This window comes from Strix aluco, chromosome 2 (assembly GCF_031877795.1).
Source record: "Strix aluco isolate bStrAlu1 chromosome 2, bStrAlu1.hap1, whole genome shotgun sequence".
NCBI classification, from domain to species: domain Eukaryota; kingdom Metazoa; phylum Chordata; class Aves; order Strigiformes; family Strigidae; genus Strix; species Strix aluco.
The window spans coordinates 73478608-73501201 of NC_133932.1; the positions used below are offsets into that span (position 1 = coordinate 73478608).

General features: G+C 37.0%; 1 protein-coding gene across 3 annotated transcripts in view; it reads right to left on the minus strand.

Annotated features, from left to right (window-relative positions):
• The window catches only part of MYO16 (myosin XVI), a 402721-nt gene that overhangs the window by 198956 nt on the left and 181171 nt on the right, over positions 1-22594 (minus strand). For all 3 annotated transcript variants that reach the window (XM_074815323.1, XM_074815322.1, XM_074815321.1), the window contains exons 7-9: positions 22248-22373; positions 6980-7055; positions 5431-5584 (exon numbers count right to left, since the gene is read on the minus strand). In XM_074815323.1, the coding sequence (XP_074671424.1) occupies positions 5431-5584; positions 6980-7055; positions 22248-22373 (356 nt within the window). The remainder of the gene's footprint in view (positions 1-5430; positions 5585-6979; positions 7056-22247; positions 22374-22594) is intronic.

Sequence of the window (22594 nt, forward strand, 5' to 3'; positions counted from 1 at the left end):
GTCTGCTTTTGACAGCACTAGGCTGGCAAATCAATAGCCAATTCTGAAACTGAATTTAAAATATACAATTAACACATACAATACTGTTTTGGAAAATAATATGTTTTAAAATAATTCAATAGAGATATTGCCACTGTGGTTAATAAAACTAAATTCCACCAACTTTTCAGCTTTTTAAATCAAGCAATATCCAAGATATATTTTATGACCAAAAGCTGCTGTGAATTTGTGATATGTTAAAAAAACCCCAAGCAAACAGCAGACTCCTGAAATTACTACAATGATACACAATTCTCTTCATTCACATATAGTTAAACCCATTCTTACACGCATGGAGATATTTTCCCTACTGACACTCCAGACCATATCACACTTCTGAAAAACAACAATGCATCCAGCGGATGTTGTATATCCAGAGGAATTAGTGAGGAATCAGTCCCAGGAGTTGAGAAAACAAACATAACATCTTAAAAAATAATTGTCTGGACTCTGACAGTGCAAATGAGACAATCTTGCAGAGTATACAGCAGCTCCTTGCCAAATTGTGCACATAATTTCTTTGAAAGGAAAGGTGGACTCAATGTGACAATTCAGGAATAGTGCATTCCACTATGGGATAAAGACCAGATGTCAAACTTAGTTTAAAAAAATCTCATTTTTACTCTAAGTTACTTGAGTTTGATCACCGATTATAATAAAGCCAGGATTATACACACAGTTAAATGAAATGAAGGAGAACCCTTAGCTAACACTGATTTCAATTCATCAGGACAAGAACTGCTTGTTGGAAACAGAACTGAAACACAGACATAGTTTTAGAAATGTACAGTCCTAAGAAGAGGAAAAGTGCCTTCTAAGCAGAAATCACTGGAAAACACGTCAAAGCAATTTCACACTGAATAAAAGATACATGAACAAAACCTTTCTTTTGATGAAACTCTCAGTCTGCAAAAATTGAAAGACTTAGTTTCAACATTTTGTAATGAAATGTACACAATTTCCTTCCTAATGATGTTTTGCTTCAGAAATTTTATGTAAAATGTCTAGAGGAACATTAGTGAAAATAAAAATTTCTATTTAATGCTTTGATTGACCCAAGATAATTTTGTCATAAATTTGTTTATCAAATGTCACATGGATAAAATATCCAAGAGCCAACTAGTTTTGCATTTTTTCTTGATTTGTACTGCAAAACAGAAAAACCATTATCCAACTGTTTTTGTGAACTTGGCAATTAGATGTCATAGAATAAAATATATCAGTGAATAGACTGCAGAAGAAATTAAATAGCTGTGACACCCACAAGCAGCAATGACTAATACTAATTCACGTTTTACGCAGAATCAGAATTGAATAAAACATAATTAAATATAAAGCTGTATTTTTGAATAGCCTTTGCTATTGTCCAAAATTGTTCAATTTCCTTTGGTCTGAATTATTTTTAAGATTTAATCACAGACAAAGAGAAGAAAGATTTAAAGAAAAGCATAAACTAAATAAATTCAAATATTAAAAACCAAAGCACTGCCACTTACAACTTTTTATTATTCATGTGATGTTTCTTTTAAATTGTGAAGATCCATGATTTTTTTGCTGTGAAGTTGAACTTTACCCATTTAATCTTACCACTTTTGTGTTAACTATACAACACACATTAGAAATACTTCTTAAAATTCAGCTGTAAACTCCTCACAACCAAATAAACTTTTCAGGTGTCACAAAAGAGAAGTGGATTATAAATCATGGCAAAATGTGGGGAAAAAAGGTGCCTACTGTTTCCACAGATGCATTTTGAACTTGAGGACAATAATAACATGACTTAACAGGCATGTTCCATGTATTGATGCACAGGAGAATAGCCTATAAATTATGTGCATTTGTGAGATATTAATAGCACTTTACGAGATGGAAATGCTGACATATAATTCATATTACAACAAAACTGTAAATGATTACAAGAAAAAAAATCATTAAAATTACTCCAACAGTTCATTATGACTCGGGTTCAAGACTGGGAAAAAAAAAAAAAAAAAAACCACAACAAACTGAAACAAAATCTTTCCAGAAAACAGTGGCTTTTTTGAAAAATATTTCTATTAACATTCATGTGTATTCCTATTAGTCACAAGATGAAGTCAAGCACTGTCACTGAAAATTGAACTATAGGCCAGTACAAGGGAAGATTTTATGTTAATATGGGCAAGTGGATTGGCATGAACTGTCTTATTTTATGAAAATTAATGGATAATTAATAGCTAATTAACCACAAAGGGAGACTTAAGCCAAAATAACGTTGCATAATAGACAGGAAGGAGAGTTATCTAGGGAAATCTTACTTGAACAAGGTATGACTGGTGCTACCGGCATATCTAACTGGGAAAAAATCTGCATGAGGAATAGTAATTTTAATTTTTAGGCCTATAAGCCACCATATATGGAATTAATTTGAATTTTTGTGTAGGGATTTTTTTCAGATAAACTGAGATGGTTTTCTGTAAGTTGTCATCCTCTAGCATGTCCTTGTTTTTTAAGAAAAAAGAGATCATACAAAAAATTGGGATCTAAAAAACTTTTGAAAGTTACATAACAGAAACTTCATAATGCGTTGAACACTAGAAGAGTATTTGAAACCACTAGAATAATTGAAATGCAAGTTGCTACATAAATTGTTGTCTCAAGCACATCTATGTATATTTTATTTCACATTCTTTTTCTGATTTTGAAACACATCCATTACTATAATTTTTACTTAAATATGTATCAGAAAATATATGTGATCAAGTTAGCATTACTTTGAGAAGAAGTTCCTAATTTTTTAATATTTATTACTACCTAGATGACTGCACTGTCTGTGTGTTCAGGGACTATTTCACCAAGAAAAATTCTACAAGTACATGTACTAAACTAGAATTACAGTGGTGATCACTGCAGCCATATCACAATCCTAAAGTCGCCTTTAAACAGATAAAGGCAATTTAATTTTTTGAACTATAAGCTATGTCAGTGAATGTATTCTGCTGCAGGTATTTTTGCCAGTGGAGTAACAGAATTTCTTCTGATTGTGCCACTGGAATTAAAACTGGCAAAACTTTCTAGCATAGACCTTAGGTTTGCTGCACTGGTCAACCTTTAAAAAAACCTCATGATGTTAGCAAAAACTTCTCCTTTAGCTAATTTACTGGGTCAACCTTCCAAGAAACTCATGCTGGTAATAGAAAGGAAAGACAAATGTTGATTATACGACAATGTGGTCTCCAATACAAAACCACCTTCCTATTCGTTGGCCTCTACTACCACCCATTTTCATGGGCCAAGTTCCATCATTTTATTCACAAATAATAATATTTTTGCAAAACATCAAGAAGCACTCAGATACGGTGGCAATGCATTAATTAATAGTACTTCACAAACACATTTGTAAATCCTTATAATGAGATGCTGTTAACATTTATATAATGCAATGAGCAAAGGCCATTTCCTGCAAATTACTGTACTGGGCATAAGTTGCAAGGTTTTGGTAGCAGAGGGGATCTCTGTGGAAAGAGGCCACATGCTGACCCTTTCTGGACAGAGGCAGTTTCACCCAGCTCCACAATGGACCCACCACAGAACACAACTGATGCCATTGGCCAAACTGGTGGTGCCTCTGTGAAAATATACTTTAGAAAGCACAGAAAATGCCACAGGGAAAGAGGAACAGGGAACAAAAAGACTGAGGAGCAAAAGAGGGACCACCAAGGCCAGAGGAGTAGAAAGTGCTCCATGGCAGAGCAGGCACCGCCATGCCTGAAGGGACTTTAATTATTTCTCTTTGCTGCTTCTTCCTTCTTGCTCTTGTGAGGCATATGGAGGACCTACACTGGAACAGGTACGCCGCAGGAAGGACTGCAGCCTGTAGATAGGGCCACACCAGAGCAGATATTTCCCTGAAGGGACTGTGGCCCTTGGAGGAGCTATGCTTGAGCAGTTACACCCCTGAAGGTACTGCGGCTTGTGGAGGACTCATGCTGAAGCACAGGAAAAGAGCAAGAAGGAAGGAGTGGCAGAGAGAAATAACTTCAACCCTGCCCTGTGCCACCCATATCTCACTATAGGGATTAAGTGTAGCCTGCAGCAATAACAAGGGAGAAGAGCTGCTTGGAGTGAAGTTGAGTTTCAGAAAGGGGGAGGAGAGGTGTTTTCCCTAAGTATATAAATGTTTGCTTCCTTTTTTGGTTTTGTTTCTTGATACCCAAATTGGTCCTCAAATATTTATATCAATTGACAATAAATTAAATTCAATTCCCAAGCTGAGTCTATTTTGCCTTGTTCTTCCTATTGTCTTCCCCATCCCACCAGGGGAGTAGAATTTGAGTGAGCAAGGCAGCTCAGTGAGTGCCAGCTAAGGCCAAACCACCACAGTTACCTTCCTAGTCCACCCCTCCTAAATCAGGTAGACAAAAGTACCCAGTAGCTCGGTAGAAGAACTAGGAAAAAATGTTCTAATATAATTAGTTCTTCACAATAACAGAAATTCAGGTGAATTAACCCAATGCTTGCCTAAAAGAAATGAGGTCTGCTTGATAACCTAGCATAACACAAACATAATGACTGCTAAACTTTTTTTACTACCTTAGTAAAGATACTGACCTTCAATTCATCTCTTCATAGTGTTCTTCCAGAAATCAATACTGTAATTTAATCTAGAACCACCAAAATTAGGTTTGTTGACAGAGCACATACTATTCATAATTGTTTGTTCATCATTTTTGGGTCTGCTTTTGAATATTGTTCTGAGACATGGCCACAAAGCAATATGGCCACAACAGAGTTATATGAACTGTTGTAAAACTTACCACCTCAGTTTAAACATACTTCCTTATGTCAGAAGAGATGATGGAGAATGGATACAATATAGAATAAAGCAATGGTAAATGTGGGTTGTTATTATTGTGCACTCCTCTTTGCAGCACAAAAAAATTTGGTTTGGTACACAAGGATAGCACAGACATTCATCTTCATCCTAGCATATTGCACATCTTTCTATAGACTCCTTTAATAGAGTACAAAGGATGAAAGTCTTTCCTTTCAACATTAGCCATTGAAAAGGTAAAAATTTAGTTGAAACCAGTCATCTAGACTGCCTCTCTGACAGGCAGACTGGTGGCACTCTGCAGGATAATTCACTGTATTTTAAGAATATGTCTACTATAATTTGGGAGAATAACACTTTGTAAGGTTTTGAATGGTTGAGGCTGGAAGGGACGTCTAGAGGGCATCTGGTCCAACCCTCCTTCTCAAGCAGGGACATGTAGAGCTGGTTGTCCAGGACCATGTCCAGATGGGGTTCGAGTATCTCCAAGGACACACAGACAGGATTCACAGATTAACAAATACAGTTCAAATGATAATCTGGCCTCAGTCCATCACTTTAACAACAGAAACACTTACAGCTTATTAGAAATCGTGGGCAGATCATGGATGATCTCTTCGTATGGCTCTTCTTGAGATAAAGTAGAAACAGCTAAAGGGTCTTTCATTTTTTCCTCCCAAACAATTTCAGCCTTCAGAAGCATTTCCTCAATAAACTCAGAAGCTGCAACATCTAAGACATTGGAACACCAAGATATCAGACAAAGAAAACAGTGCAGAAAAGCTCCTTTAAATTCAAATCTCTAGATCAGATTAAGATTAAATTTAAGCATCTGGCTGGAAAAAATGAAAATAATTGCTCAGATATTGATCATAAAATAATACTTGAAATTACTGTGAAAACAATAGTAAAATAAATTCAGTATGGAATTAAGCTGTCATTTGCAAAACCTCAAAACCATTCTCACTGTGTAGCAAACCAAAGTATTATTCACTAATTTATAGGACTTCAGGAAAAACAATATAACTGTTTTCAAGTCTGTATTTCAATGAAAACATGTACTTAAATATTTTTCAAACCTTTTACATTTCTATAAACTAGATTTATATGTTCTGCACATACAGAAGTGCTGAAATGAGTTGTGTTTGCAGACCAGGCGTACAGTTAACTCGACCATGTTAAATGTGTACTAAATGTGGTTAGCTAGCTGTATTGTTAGATGATCTCAGTTTGGCCCATAGCCTTTTATACAGATACAAACTCTCATGCATCTAACCACAAACAACTTTTCTAAGATAAAGTGTCATGAATTTCCCTGTGAAAGTATTTTTAGTTGGTACATTATTTGAAGCATAACATAACTTGCTTTATTATGTGAAGGAAGTTTCTCCTCATAATCTGACAGAAAGATTCCATTTTCTACATTACTGGGTTCCTTCTTCATTTTATCCTAGGCATAGAAGGTTGAACAATCATATGTTTCTTATTTTCAACACTGCTATCTAGCATTACTGACATTAGCTCTGCTTTGATCACTGGGTTAGACCAGTTGATCTGAAGTCCCTTCCAAGATGATATAGTCTATAATTCTATTATCTTCAGAGCCAGCTCCCCATTGTTGTCTGGTCTAAGAAGGTGCCTTCTTCTCTGGAAAACAACAGGTATTATACTTCAAAACTTGATGGTGAATTTGTTTTCAGTGAACAGATATAGAGATTCCAGTTCATGAGGCTATGTACTATCAGTTGAGACAGAGAAAGGAACTCAGTAAGAAGTCATCAAGGAAGTGTAAATGCAGCTACCACCAAGATACTGAAGAACTTACAAGGAAGAAACATAACTAAAAATAAACATGGAATGTTCCACAACAAGTGAAAGAACATGCTATCATTTGATATGACATCCTGCATGATCATGACTAGCAGTTCTCAGCAATATATGAAAAAACATATATACCCACATGTGTATGTGTATATAACTCTACACATATAAGCTCTACACTATATAAACTATATCTGTACACATATATATGTGTGCCTCTGTGTATATGAAGTAAGAAAGCAAGAAGGAAAGAAAACATTGTCACAGTAACTAGTACATACATAATATACATGGATTTTCACCTACCTGAAGGCTTTTCATTATTGCAGTTAAGAAGATTGGGATTTGCCCAGTGCATCAAAAGCAGCTTCACAAGGTTGGTCTAAAATGGACAAAACCAGAGGTGTTTGAAATGGCAGAAGGAAGACAGGAGCAGTATGCCTGTCATTCAGTTTATTCATTCCTTCCTGCACTAGCTGAAATCGTATGATAAACCAGAGGCAACACCTCCAAAATCCCACCTTCTGCAGGTACTACATACATCTGTATAAATCACAAGAGGCAAAATAAAATACAGTTCTTGCACGACTTCAGTGTACCCTCAGCATAACTCCACTCCCAAAGTGTCCTTCCATCCTTACATGTGTAAACAAATCTGCACCAATAAGGAAAAATCTAACCCTCCATCACCACTTGTCATGACTTAGATCACAAATATTTCTTTATGCCTAACTAATTCAACAATTGTGTACCATCACTACCAAAGGGGTCTGACTCACAGCTATCATGGAATTAAATCTGTTCTCTGTCAGTAGTAGAAATTGGCATATTTATCTTATGTTTACCAAATCCATTTAACTTATTAGTAGTGGTAGCAATTATAGTAGAGTATTATATAATGAAAAAGTCTAAAACATATTTTCCAATTCCTGCAAGAATGCTGCAAGCAACTGTTTTTAGCGAGCACTTCTTATTGCTGCACCGAAGTCTCTAGAGACATTTCTCCATCAAAGACTGTAGTAATGTCTACCCTGATAAATTGGTTAGTCAGAAAGGAGTAAGAAACTGCACAAGGAGCAAAAAATACATTTAGAATGTGAATATAGAGCTCAAGTAAATGAGGGAAATGTTTGCAGTTTTGGATATATGCTAAAGCAATTAGAATTTATAATATAAATGTAACCAACAGGGGAGGCCAGGATGAGCTTAGGGGAAAATAAACTGTGCAGAAAAGAAAGGATTCTTCAGAGCGGAAGAAGAGAGCAGCTAAGGGAAAGGATAGTAATTTGGCATAAAAACAAGCAATAAATAAATAAATAAATAAGATAAATAAAGGCAGGCTAAACAGGAAATAAATCATTGCAATAAAATTAATAAAATTCAGTATGTTTTCAGTACACAGGAGGCAATTTACTACAAAAGACCATGATGAGGAGAAATCAGTTAAATGCAAAAAAATCCCCAAGCTCCTAATCATAGAAAAAACAGGAAAATATTGTTGCAAATTGCTATAAAAATAAAAAGATCTTGCTCTCCTCATCTTTCTAATACTGGCTTTCCATCCTGGAAATAACAACAGAAAATTCAGCAAACTGTGGAAGCAGGGAGGACACCATAACAGGTTTTTTTCCAAATCCAATTAGCCTTGCTTTCAACTGAGAACTCTCAACACATATATCTCTGTATTTTTTCATTATGAAAAAATGGAACATGCTTAGTCAATGAGCTGACTAAATCAGCAGCAGTTGCATAATCTCGTTAACAGCCATTCTGAAAAGGGGTAGTGGTTGTAGCAAAGGAGGGGGGGTTTAAATGCACTTTCAGTTTAGTAACAATACACAGCTTTTTGGGTTACCCAGGTTTTGGATTTATGCCAGAAGAAATCCCATGCTCCAATATTAATGCTTCCTGCTACCAATGAAATATCTCCAGCTGGGAATCCTTGGTGCATGTCACCAAGACTAAGATATTCAGGTCACTGGCAATTTCAATTACCTGCTTTTGGGTGCACAAAACTGTCTGTGTTAGTTTTAACCTCATTCACTTATGTTTTACAAGGAGTATTTTAAAATCCAATTGCCATATCTTCAGAACTGTGCCTAACAGTAAAAATATTTGTAGAATAATTACAGCAAATTACCACTATCTAAAGGGATTTCGATTGCAGAGTTACAAATAAAGTAGATATGACTATGTTAAGAGAAAATGCAATATCTAATGAAATACTGTAGACCCTAAGAATAAAATGACTATATATAGAGCTCCCTATTTTCCTGTGTTGACTTTGACAATTCATATAAATGAAAAAAATAGACAATGTGATGACTCACTATGCGGAAAACTACCAGTAATGGCAATTATTTAAAACATCTGCTTACAAAATATCACTTGTTTTGCTTCTACTCTTATGCTCTTAATTATTTATTCAGTGCCTTTTGACAGGACACCAGGAAACCGCTTATCTCCAAGTACCCGTCTTCACAAAACACAAACTTAGTTACCTTTTCTGTACAAATAAAGCATGGTGCTCTCTCTATTCTTGGGATTCTGATGAAATTACAATTTTTCTACCTCTCTTTGACATCTCTTACTGGATGTCTCGCCCTTTGTTGAGAAGGCTGCTGCAAGGAATATTTTCCTGTCTCATCCCTTTAATTTGAAAGTCCTACCTTTTAGATTCCTTCTTTTCTTACTAAGCCAGAAACTTCTTGGTCTTATTTTCAAAGGCCTTCATAGACCCTCCATGCTTTACTTAGTCTCACTTATTGAACATTCAATCTCCATTGTCCACCTCACATCAGTCTGTGAGGCCATGACAACTAGTAAGGAAGTCTTCAAAATATCTGCAGAGCTACATTGTAAACCTCCATTCACATTCTGTTCTGATGTGATGCTTCTCCCAAGCAGAGAAACGGGTAATGTGCTGCCATTCCACCATTCAGGTGGATTGAAAAATGGCTTAATGGCCAGGCCCAGAGGGTGGTAATCAGTGGCAAGAAGTCTAGGAGGAGACCAGTAACTAGCAGTGTACCCCAGGGATCAGTACTGAGTCCAATCCTGTTCAACATCTTTGTTAATGATCTGGACGATGTGGTAGAGTGCACTCTCAGCAAGTTTGCAGATGACACCAAACTGGGAGGAGTGGCTGATAGGCCAGCAGCTCATGCTGCCATTCAGAGGGACCTTGACAGGCTGGAGAAATGGGCTGATGGGTACCTCATGAAGTTCAACAAGGGGAAGTGTAAGTTTCTGCACCTAGGGAGGAACAACCCCAGGCACCAGTACATGCTGGGGGCTGCCTGGTTGGAAAGGAACTTTTCAGAAAAGGACATGGGGGTTCTAGTAGACACCAAATTGAACATGAGCCAGCAATGTGCTTTGGCTGCAAAGAAGGTTAATGGTATCCTGAGCTGCACTGGGAGGAGTGTTGTCAGTAGGTTGAGGAAGGTGGTCCTTCCTCTCTACTTAGCACTGGTGAGGCTACGCCTGGACTCCTGTATCCAGTTCTGGACTCCTCAATACAAAAGAGACATTGAGAGAGGCCAGCAAAAGACCACTAAAATGATTAAGAGACTGGAGCACCTCACATATGAGGAAAGGCTGAGAGTGCTTGAATTCTTCAACCTGGAGAAGAAAAGGCCAGGGGGATCTCATCCGTATGGGTAAATACCTGAAAGGACGGTGCAGAGAGGACAGAGTCAAGCTCTTTTCAGTGGTGCCCAATGCCATGACAGGAGGCAATGGGCACAAACTGAAACACAAGAGGTTCCATCTGAACATCAGGAAACACTATTTCACTGTGATGGTGACCTAGCACTGCCACAGGTTGCCCAGGTAGATGTGGAGTCTCCATCCTTGGAGACATTCAAAAGCTGTCTGGACATGGTCCTGGGCAGCTTACTCTAGGTGGCCCTGCTTGACCAGAAGGACTGAACTAGATGACCTCCAGAGGTCTCTCCCAACCTCAAACATTCTTCGATTCTGTGTAATGTGGCAAAGGTCGCTATGACTTTTCCAGAATAGATAATTTTTTCTCCATCAGAATCAATCTGTTAGTAAACTTTTAACAGTTTCAGCATTTATGGACATGGGAAATTCTTAATGAAAATATATAAAGAAAGATTATACTAATTACAAGTTTACATAGGCAAGATTAAATAAAAAGGGGCTTTGTGTATGTAGAAAGTCTGAGCTTGATAAACAAGACAGAATGAATGATCACATGTGTAGGAAGACCACCACAGTTACACCAAAAGAGCTATGGGTTTTCTTCCAAAATAGCAGGTGGGAAAACATACAGCCTGCCTGCTGTGAATTTGAGCTTTAATCCTCAAAGGAAATATTACAAGGAAATTAAGTGCAACTCACATTAATGGGAGCAACACTTATGATCTTAGTAGTTAGAAAAACATACACAGGTGAACAGAGAAAACGCTGACTGGACAGAGGCCCACTGGAGTTGAACAGTTCTTTAAACCTAGTGAAACATGGAGTGCAACACTGAAAATAAAAAGCTATAAGGGGACAAAAGGCAGCATAAATAAATTTACTGCAATAGGTACTTTATAAAGCCTTCAAATACAATTTCCCCATGCCAAAAAAAGGGACAAAGTTTTACCACACATTAAATGTTAACTAAGAAATCCCAATGCTCAGTTTCATAAACCACAAGCTTAGGAGTACCAGTGTTGGACAGCTGACAGACTGTGAGGCCTGTTGCCACAGATAAGTGACTATAGTGACAGCGTAGGAAATATGGGGCATGAAGGAGTGATAGAGATTCCTCAAGAATCTCCTTACACACTTGAGGCTGCAAAGGCAGCTCCAAACTGCTTTCAAGCCATGTTAGTTTTACTGCTAGTGACAGCTGCGGAGAAGAATCAGTGCTCCTGAAAAGTGTCTTCCTCTCCTCTCTGGTCAGACATTTTCCTCTGAAGTTATGCACAGGAAGCCAGACGTGTGCCAGCACCTGGAAAGGATAAGCTGCTGGCTCTGGCTGAGCTTTGAACTCTTATTATCCAAGCCCCAGCGCCACTACCTCAGATCATTTATTCCCTTTTCTTTACCATTGGAGAGATAGCTGCTTAGATTGTAAATGCAGAAAGCTGAAGGTTTTATGCAAATGTCCTGATGTGATATTTTGCACTGCAATGAATATGCATCATCCAATTTGCATGCACCACTACCAGTAAATTTCTTCAGTCTTTCACTTTTCTTCTCTGTCAAAACCAACATTTCTCTCCACTCCTCTCTTTCTGTTTTAACATTGGACATTTCCTACCACTCTTAGTGACCTGGTTCGCCATCAACCTTTTGTTTGCCCCCTGTCCAGTTTCTTATTCCTCAGGCCATTTTTCTCTGTTCCCTGTATTTGAGACTTCCAGCTCCCTACATGTATCTCCCCAACTTGCTTTCTTCTACCCTTTTATTGGTGCTTTTTTGGGACAATGTTATTTTTCTTTTCCTTTTTGACATTCATTTCTCAGTTCTCTTTGATTAAGGCCTCCCCACCCTCTTCCTGCAATTTCCTTGTACCTGCTGTCACTTCTCAGGTTCCCACTCCATTTTCTCTGGATATGGTCCCCAGCATGCTCTCATCCACACTGAGACAAAGCCATATAATAGGAAACTAGTGGATCAACAACCTTAGAGTAAAATCAGTATTATTTTGGACCATCAATCTATTGTGTGAAATGCCCAAGTATTATTTCAATACCTAATCTGTTTATTCACTAAACACAACAAAACCCCTCGGCAGAACACATGAAATACCACTGGTTACACCATTATAATCTCCAGTCTTCACCACTGAGTAAGATGGCCTACCTCTGCATTCATAAGAACCAATTTTCAGTTTCTCATAAGGCAAAAATTTACTTCACTGAGTTGGAAAAGTGCATGTTTACCTCACTGTGTGATTTTTGTTAGGCAGTTTGCTAGGATTGCTGCCTGTGAGTGCTTATGATTTTTTTTTAAATTTTTTTTAAATTAGACAGAAAAAAAGATCAACCAAAAATGAAGCATTTCTGGGAGCAAGGTGTAGGAAAATATATTGCTCGACACTTGTGGGGGTCAAACATTGGGTCATACAAACATTGGATTGTATAATTTGAAGACTTTGTGTTAGACAGAAGATTAATTCTGTGGGCTGAGAATATTCCTTTCGTTGTCTGTTTCGAAAACTGTCAAAGCTTATTCAAGTTCCAAACCTTTGAAAAAATCAGTCACCAGATGCTTACCACACAGTTTTTGATTACAATGTATAAATCAGAGCCCACCTTTGCCAGTATGGTCCACTGTAGACCACTGGATAACCAGTATCAGTGGCTATGTTTAAACATCCACTTGGATGTCTTAAAAGATTTGCAATAAAAAAATATAAATCAGGAAAGTAGTTTCAATTTTTATTATTGCTATTATTAGTAGTATCATTACTAAGCTTCTGTGATAGAAGTGCTGTAACTTCATGCTAGTCATATATTCAGCAGATGGAATAAATAAGATCATGGAGTAATAAAACTCCTTAGAACAACATTGGAGACTATTTAACTAATGGAATGGGGCAATAATAGGCACTTCACTAAGCATCAAGGACATTAAGAAGAAAAGTGTAGTTTAGGGACCTTAAGCTACGGGGAGTGAAACAAACAAAACAAATCCCAAGACAGAGACTCGCAACATTAGGGAGTAAGAAAATTATTATGCTATTAGAGTTATTGTGAATTGAGTCTTGAAGATCATGTATTTGTTCTCCATTACATAATAGTATGCCTTAAAATACTGAGTCTCCCTTAAAGGCAGTGTCATATGTAAAGCCCTAAATAAAAGCAGTATCATTCAGATGCTAAATAGTATGTTCTCTGCAATTGCAAATTTGATCCACAGTACTGTTCTAGACACAGGAAATGATGTCTGAAACTCATTACAGATCTCCCTTCTTAATACAATATAGATGAGGAAGGTATTTTTTCTATTTGAGTGCAGAAGAAAGGGGACCATAACCACCTGTGGTCAGCAAAGTGGAACAGATTAGAAGTAGGTTGCAGGAATGAGACTAGCAGCAGGGTAGAAAGAGTGGAGGGGAAAAAATAGAACAGAGCATGGATAAAATGCTGGACTTTGGAACTAACAGCATGAAATAAATTAAGTGAAAAGGAGGAAGAGAGATGTGGCAAGGAGCCAGGATGTAGGTAGAGATAGACTAAGCAGAAAAAGAAAATTAAAGAAGAAAGTGACATGGTGAGGAAAAAACACTGAGACTAAACAAGGGAGATTGGGACTCTGAGCAAGTGGGAAAAAGGAATAAGTATAACAGAAGGACAGGAAGGTTGGCATGAAGCCAAACTAGAGAAAAGAGAAAGCTTGGATGAGAACCAGGGAGAGGAGGAGGGGCAGAAGCTGCCTGTGCAAGGAAATTAGGATTGGGATAGAATGTGTTAAGGAAAGGACATGAAGCCAAGCAAATGAATGGGACAATAAGGCAACAGAATAAAGACAAGAACGGAACAAACTGTAGACAGTGGGACAAACAAGGTGACGTGTGGGAGGAATGAACCGTAAAGACTGCTTCTGTTCATACACAGAGCTTGGAATGGAACCCAGGTTCCCCTAGTGTCATCACTACCTTTCTGTGGTCAACGTGTTTAACCTATATGGCCTTTTAAACTTCTGGAACAGTTCAAGTAAAGAAGGACAACCTAATGCTGTTTTCAGCTATCTAAGCAAGTGACAAAGGTTACTTAAAAGTTTTTCTACAGCTGAAGTAAAGACTTCAGCAGTCTTTACTTCAAGACTGATAACCTACATTTCTATTTTTCAGTCCACCAGGAAATTAGAGAAAAAAATAAAATAAATCAGGGACAAATATTATGTGATCCTGTGATTAAATGTGCTTATGAATTATGTTCCTACTAGTTATATATTAATACTACAGAGAGGACCATAAATCTGGCACTTCGCAAAGTTTGTGCCTGAACAGTCTTATTAGACTTCTTTTTCATATATGCCTCTTGTATATGAGAGGAAGTCACTGTAGGTGATATTTCAACAAAAATTAAATTTATATTAATCACTGAGATCCTGCAATAACCAAATAATTATACAGTGTAATCTGTGCATTTTTCAGCTTCAAAAACATACATGTAAACACTGAGAATTTTATAGTAATTTTGTAAATTGTGGTTGTCCCTAGTCTGCATGTGAAGCTCAAACTTGTAAATCTATTTTCTTATCATTTGGTATTGTGTGAATCTAGCTTTTCTTGCCTTAGTGTTCTGTACCCACAATTAGCATTTGAATCATTTATAGAAGCCTTCTGAATATATTGAGACTGAAAGAAAGATATCACAGGCAGAAATCCCAAAGTAGTATCGCTGCTTGAGGAAAATGAAAGTAATTTGATCTGAAGGGAAATGATGCTCTTCTACCTGAGTACAATCACACATGCCAAAGATGAACAAAAAGACTAAAGAAAAGAGGGTGAGATATGTCTGGATAAAACATTCTCTAGAGGATTTTCTGACCATAAATGAAAGATTCCAACTGCTTGACAGGGAAAATATGTATTCCCTGAGTGACTATATTCTTTTTGAAATACTGAACAAGGATCCCCTTCTTTAAGCTCTTTTCATTGAAAACATTTGTGGAATGTGTTTGCAGAAGTCCAGAAACAGCATTCAAAGGAACTGCTATGGTAATGGCCAAACTTGAATGACATTAAATATAATTTCCTACAATGAGTTCCGATATCCCACCTACACTGAAGCTTATTCTAATGATGGATGTGGATTTTTTTCTATTCCGAGATCAACATGCACTTAAAGAATAGAAAATTAAACTACAGTTCATAGTTGAGTCAAATGACTAATACGTTTTGGTAACAATGAGAAAATTAGATCACAAAGTGAGAAGGTGTGTTCTCTCAGACTTCAGCAAGAAGCACAGAGTTTCCTCTATGATCTGAAAGAAATGCCGTGTTTGGATGAACTAGACAGAGGGGTATGGTCCAGTCCAAGCAAACAAGCCAACCAAATGTGTGTTAAAGGAGAATATACTTACAGAATGGCAATTTCACACATAAATTTTGAAAATTACACAAGATGTATATAACATGCTAAGAAACATGAGGCAAGCATCTGAGCTCCTAAACAATTTTTATTTATTTGGGATATTTCTAATTTAATGATGGGAAGAAATCCTTGCCAGTGCAGGAGTTACTCTTGGAGAGGTACAGTCCTGTTGAGTACAGTTCTGTTGAACAGAGTTCAACAATTCTCATCCTTTTTTTTTTGACATCATGAAACTGTTAAACATCAAAGCCAGAAGCTAAATCTGTCCCGCTAAGTAAGAGAGTGCAACGGAGCACGCTTAAGTATCCCTTACCGCTTAACTGTTAGCTCTGTCCCTGACTCTGCGTTGGGCCATTCCAAACAGCTCTCTACTAATCTCCTGTAGAGGAAACTAGCTGTAAACAATATGAATGTGAGCCAGATTGTTGCCTGGCTTAATCCATAGCCTTCTTTTATTTAGTAATTTAACAGTTTAGACATAGGCAGCATCCCCCAAGGACGAAATTTTGGGAGAGGTAGTATTTAAGATACTGGGGAGTCAGCTCTGACCTGCATGCCTCCGATAACTGGTTTGAAAGGTGACATTTCTGTGATAAACAACAAAGAAACAGCTTGTGCCTGGGAATTGTGCCAAAGTACCCAAGGCAAATGTCAGAGCTGCGGCCTATTCCCACCACAGGGAGGGCGAATGTGTGCTCTCCTGATCACAGCCGCCTGAAAGATGTCCAGCAGGGACAGCACTACCAATGCCAGATTATTAGCTGTTCACAAAGTGACTGCTGTGCTAAATTCAAATTAGAGGGCCAGCCTGACAAATACAAGTCGCCCTTCCGCAGCTGGTATCAGTGCCAGCATGGGCCGAGTGGTACCCAAGTGACGATCTGTGCCCCACTCTGGTGTGCTATGCAGCATCCTATGTGGATGCCAGCACTCCCCATGCTGCATGTGAATGAGACAAGGGAGTTCAAACTGCCATCAATAACAGTATTAAGAATGTATATAACCAAAAGGCCCTGTTAAATTTATGTAGTCAACCCTGGCATATTCTGATTTCTTGAGGCTAGCTTTGCTGCCCTCATAATCTTATTTTGAAGAGGATTTTGTGCATCACTGATGCAGATTGGCAAGTGTGTCGAAGAGGTTATTAAACTCCATCATTTTATCAAGGAAAAATGACCTTAATACCTCAATAATATCCATTTATGGTATAATGTTAGAATCTCAATATGCATTAAAAATAAAAACTTGCTTTTAGTCCTAATAGTTACAGGGGAGAAAATGGCACCAGTCCTAGAAACTCAGAAAAAACTTGCTTAAAAATATGCCTATTGTTTAATGCTATTACCATTATTTTTTAATGTTTGCAGCTGGTAGTATTTCAGTTAACAGTCTGTTGCACTCATTGCTAACCTAATCTGCTCCTGTAAAGTAGATCCTCACCTTGCAGAGAGACTGGCTTTCAGACAGTAGCCTCAGTTGCCTTATTCTGTACTCAGTAGTCATATCCTGTACATAACCCTCAAACTCACTAGTAATATCCTGTACTCCTATGCAAGAAAGATGTTCCACTCTGGATCTACACACTCTGGTTCTAATAGGAAAATTCATTTATCATTCATCTATGCTCCTTTTCAATATTTGGATTAATACCGTTCTAGCAAATTTTAGATGGTAAATTTACCCATGGGACTGCTTTTCTTTACAAATATATGTAAAAACAGGTACAGATTTTTTAAACATCAAATAAAACAAACTTAAAATTCCTAGTTATTTCCTGTTTGGAAACAATGCAACAACCTGTTGCTATGTTTTGGTTTTTATAAGATCGATGTTGTTGTAAGTATTTAACTCTCTCTCTATAGGATTCACTCTCCGCAGTTTTACGCTGTCTAAGAGTAAGACATCAACTCCATGCCCCGTTCATGATGACTGGGGAGACCCAGCACATCCAGTGAGCAACTGACCCATCCTCTGGCCCATCTGCCTTGCACTTTGGTCTGGATTCCTCCTGTAAAATTTTAAAGTTCAAGTTAGACCTCTAACATATGCTAGTTGCCCATGACCTCTATAATCAGGGAGGGTCAGACCTCTAAGTAATGATTGATCACACCTATTTTAAATGCAACTCCTAGATATGTCTGAATTGCACTCTAGAGGTGATTCTTCGTATTACACACCACAAAGATTTGACTTTGGATTTAAGTATTAGGTGGGTAAATTTGGTTGAAAAGAATCCTGCCCTAAATAAAACTGGTTTTGCCATTATAGAAGTATTTCTACAAGCCAGATTTCGATTATAATGTGTAGGTGTGATGTCTTTCACATGCTTATCTCACTCACAATAATGTATCTTTGCTCCAATAATTTCTCATATAATTTTCTGTGGAAAATGGAGCAATAGGCTTTTTGCAATCCACTTACATTGTGTATTATTTTACAATTTGAGATTTGTAACAAGAAGCTTGCAGTACCTTTATTCTTTACAAATTTCCTCCTATACAAATTAGATTTTCTCACTATAAATTTAAAACTTCAGTAGATTCTTCTGTTTTTTTCCCCAGGTAAATAAATCAGTACTGTCTCTGTTATTGTTATGGTCTTACAAATAGCCAAATATGGTTGGTTTTTTTCATTTTGTGTATTATGGGTTTTTTTTTCAATTTTTTGTGTTTTGTGTATTTGCAAACATAAAACTGTATAGAGCTCATATCTTTGACTCTGGATGTCACTCTAAAACAATGTAACAGTTTCTTCATAAGAATATCACTACTTATTTTTTTTCATAAGAGAATATGAAAAATGTTATAAACAGGAAATACTATCTGTCCTTATGACTCATGGAATATAATATTAATTATACATTGGATGGGGTTTAGCTGCAGGTATTGCAGCAACAGTGTTAGTAAACTACCAAACAACAATGGTTTAGAAAGGGTTTTTTGAAACTTCTGTGACCAGTCATTAAAGGATCATTGCTTATTAGACAAGCTACAAGACAAGAAAAGGCTAATTTTCTGTTTAGATACATTCCTGGAAGGAAAGAAATCCTCTCAAGAATTGAAAAGAATATCAAACCAAAACCAAATAGATTTTTTTACAGTCTTCTAGTAGAACATACAGATTTATCACTGTATCAACTCTTTCAAGTGAGACCTTTTAAAAAAACCTGCAACAAATATGTGCTACAAGAGGGTGAAAATGTAAGGGATGGAATCCAGAATTTATATTAATCACTTTCTCAGGGATCATTAATACTTTTAGCTAAAAAACCTATTCCCTCATAAATATATTTTAATTTAAAACAGACTATCCAAATCATGTCTTGACTAAGGTTATTCCCATTCTGCCATACTACTTTTTCCCAAAATAGTAACAATGCTTGTATTTGTCTATAATTAATTACTCAAAATGTAATTATAAATATGATATGCACAAAAATCCATACTAAGGCTAAAATATGTTTCAAAATTATCATCATAAGAAAGGAAATTTTAAAAACATCCTGATGGCTTAGCTACTGGATGAAATGTTTTCCCTGATATCTAATAAATCCCTCTCATAAAGGAATTGAAATTATTTAGTTGTTTCTTACAAACGGAATCCATATGAAAGCTGTATTTATCTCCTAAATAAGGATGGCAAATTATCTATAATGATTATAAAGAATCTCCAAATTGTATTATTCATTAACACTACAAAGGGAAGATATTTGCTCTGTACTTTGTTAATTTTAATGAGGAAGAGTGGAATGTTACTTCATTTGTCTTCCTTCACATCTACCCATAGTGCTTGTACGGTGAGTAGCACAACTGGTCCCTGGCTTCTCACTGAAGACTCCTGGAATAGTAAAAGTCACTGCCATCATCGTCTGGGACATAAAAAGAGACACGGTTCAACAAAAGAGCCAGCAAAAAGGATCATCTCACAAAAGAACATTCTGAGCTCTTAGAACACTTCAAAAGGAAGGACATTTTTTCCATTAGCCACTTTCAATTACAAACTTCACCTGTATAGGTCTGTTTCAAAAAGAAAAATACCTAACTGCATGACAAAAAAGGTATTTCAAGTCATCCATGGTTAGTGTTGCAAACATATACATGTAACACATATATAACCAGAGAGAAGTTCTTCCCCAGCCCTTTCAAGTCAGTCCGTTCAAGTCCTTGTCAACAAAACTAGTGTTTAGGCTACACACTAGCAGAGACTTACAGTCACTGTATAACTACATTAATGCAGTACAAAGCCCAGACTTGCAAGCCATTCTGAAACGTAAGAAGTAGTATCTCCAGTTTAAAATTACATCACTGCAATCACCTTACTTCATTTTCTTGCCCTGCTGAAGTCTGAACAGAGGTAGTGCATGCCTGCCTGCAGTACCACACGAGGATCCAGAGGGATCAGTGAAGGCAGTGGAACTACAGAAAACCACAGGACAAGGTGGGATGAGAAAAATAAAACTACAGGACGTGCAAAATATCACTGATGCCTACTTGCTAACAAAACTTTGGTTCAGTGTATTTTTGCAGAAAAATTTTCCCTGTAAATTTAACCTTCCAGAAATTATTGAGGGTACACTGCATGACATACAAATATAATCCAATTATTTAATCTATTATGGAAATATACTGAGCTTTCATACTATGTAAAAGAGCAGATACAGGGTATCTCAATAGGAGAAATCTATATCCCAGCAGAACTAACTAGTCTCAAACACATTTATTTTTACTATTATTTTTACTGTATTTTAACTATCTTCTTGCTGTAAAGTATATTATTTATTTTCTGAAGTCTGAAAGGAGGTTGGAAGCCATTTATTCCATGAAAATGAGAACACATGCAATAAGGAAATACATTTATGTCATTTTAATAAGCAACAGGACATGAATGAATATATAACATAAGTACTGAATTATATGCTTAAATGGTTTTGCAAACCTATAAATATATTATATATGTAGCCGTTTTCTAAAGACAGTCTGACAGGTGAATTATAATATATATGCATAAGTACTTGAATTACATCCATCTACCTATACACCTGTCTTTTTTGCTTTTCATTAGAGATTTTGGCATGCTTAGAATCTACTCCTTAAATCTTAACATGTGGATTACCTGCAGTGAAAGACTCAAAAAAAAAAACCCTGGAAAAAGAAAAGAAAAGCCCACAGAAAAAGCAATCTTGGCCTCATATTCGGATCACTAAGGGTGTAGTAGAATCAGCAGCATCCCATTTCTTGTAACTCAGCACCTTCATGTTGTAATTCACAGGTTTACTTACGAGTACCAAAACCCAACTGAGATACCAGAAATGGACATGAACAAAAATCCTAGTTTTCCTCAACCATTGGCTAGAGATTCAGCTAAATGAGTGTGATTGTCTCCACTGAGATCAGAAACAGAATTAAGATGATCTAAGTATGCTGTTCATACTCCAGCAGAAGTATGTAAGGATTTTCATTTATATTTATTAGAAAATAAAAAAAGAAAACGTAAGTCCTGTTTAGGATCAACAACTTCTTGCCATTCCGAGTTACATTTAAAAGCATGGTTGATGGCAATAAAAATAAGCATTACAAGATGGCAAAGTACCGTAGAAACAGGGGAATGGCTTGACAGCTACAATTCATAGCATGTTCTGACTAACTCAGTACACCCAGATTCACAGTGTCAGCAGAAATCTGAACAGAAGAAAGCAATTTGTATTCAGAGCAACACTCAGTCTTGTGTCCTGCTCCTTGGGCAGATCAGGTCCAGCCCATCCTGGTGGAGGACAAAGACAAGAAAGGACGAGTTTTCCAGGAGCTGCAGCAAGACCTGATGAGAGAAAGGGCAGGAACATGGGAGGCTGAGCTAGGATGCATCAGAGAGGTTTTTGGAAGGTACCTGTGGGTAAGAGGTGATTTGTGAGCCATGAGGTGGGGCAGTGGGAGCTGTGGGGATCTCTCCTAAAGTGGTCAGACTATAACAAAGGCTCACTGAGCATGTCTGGAGAGAGTGAGGATGAAGGAAAAGTGAAAAGGTAGGATATTAAGAGGCACAAGTCATGTTTAGGCATGGCCTTCAAATCCCAAACCCAGAGCACCATGCCACAACTCAGAGACTGGAAAACTTTAAATGTGACTGTTGTGTTAAGTGAATTCTGGAATATAAACTGCAAAAAAAAAGTTAGCTAAAAAGTAAGAGTTTGACATCAGAATATAAGAAAATAACAGACAAAAGTGCTTATTTTGGCTCCCTTTCACATGTCAGTGCAAATTTAATGTTTGCTGGAGACAAACTGCTGTTGATGGTAGATTGATTTTAATGAGCTGTATTGGATTGATAGCTTTACAATGTTTATTCTCAAATGATCTCTGCCATTTGAGATGCCACCTATAGTACAGGAATGTGTAAGCTTTTCACATTAAAACCAGAATTTCAAGTCTCCCTTACTTGAAATTATTTCTTCTTGCTACAGAAGGTTATCACAAAGAAAAGAGAAGCAGGCAAAAAAAATCAAGCTTTACCTGTCCATACTTCGCAGCTAAATGTAGGGGTGTCCAGTACTGATTATCCACTACATTGAGATCAGCCCCATGATCCAGTATCAGAGATGCAACATTCTTGTATCCATTAGCGCAGGCCACATGCAGCTGCAATATAAAAGTATCTTAACAGTTTAAAGAACTCAGAAAAGCCCATGACGTGCTATTGCATATCTTGGCTGCCCCACAGACCTAACTGGCTAAATGACAGTAATGACAAATACAAAATACATGTGATAATAACAGACTAGAAAACCACTGCAGAACCTTTTATAGCATTTATAAACAAAACTAAAGACAAGAATGATAGCTTATTGAGAACTACTCAC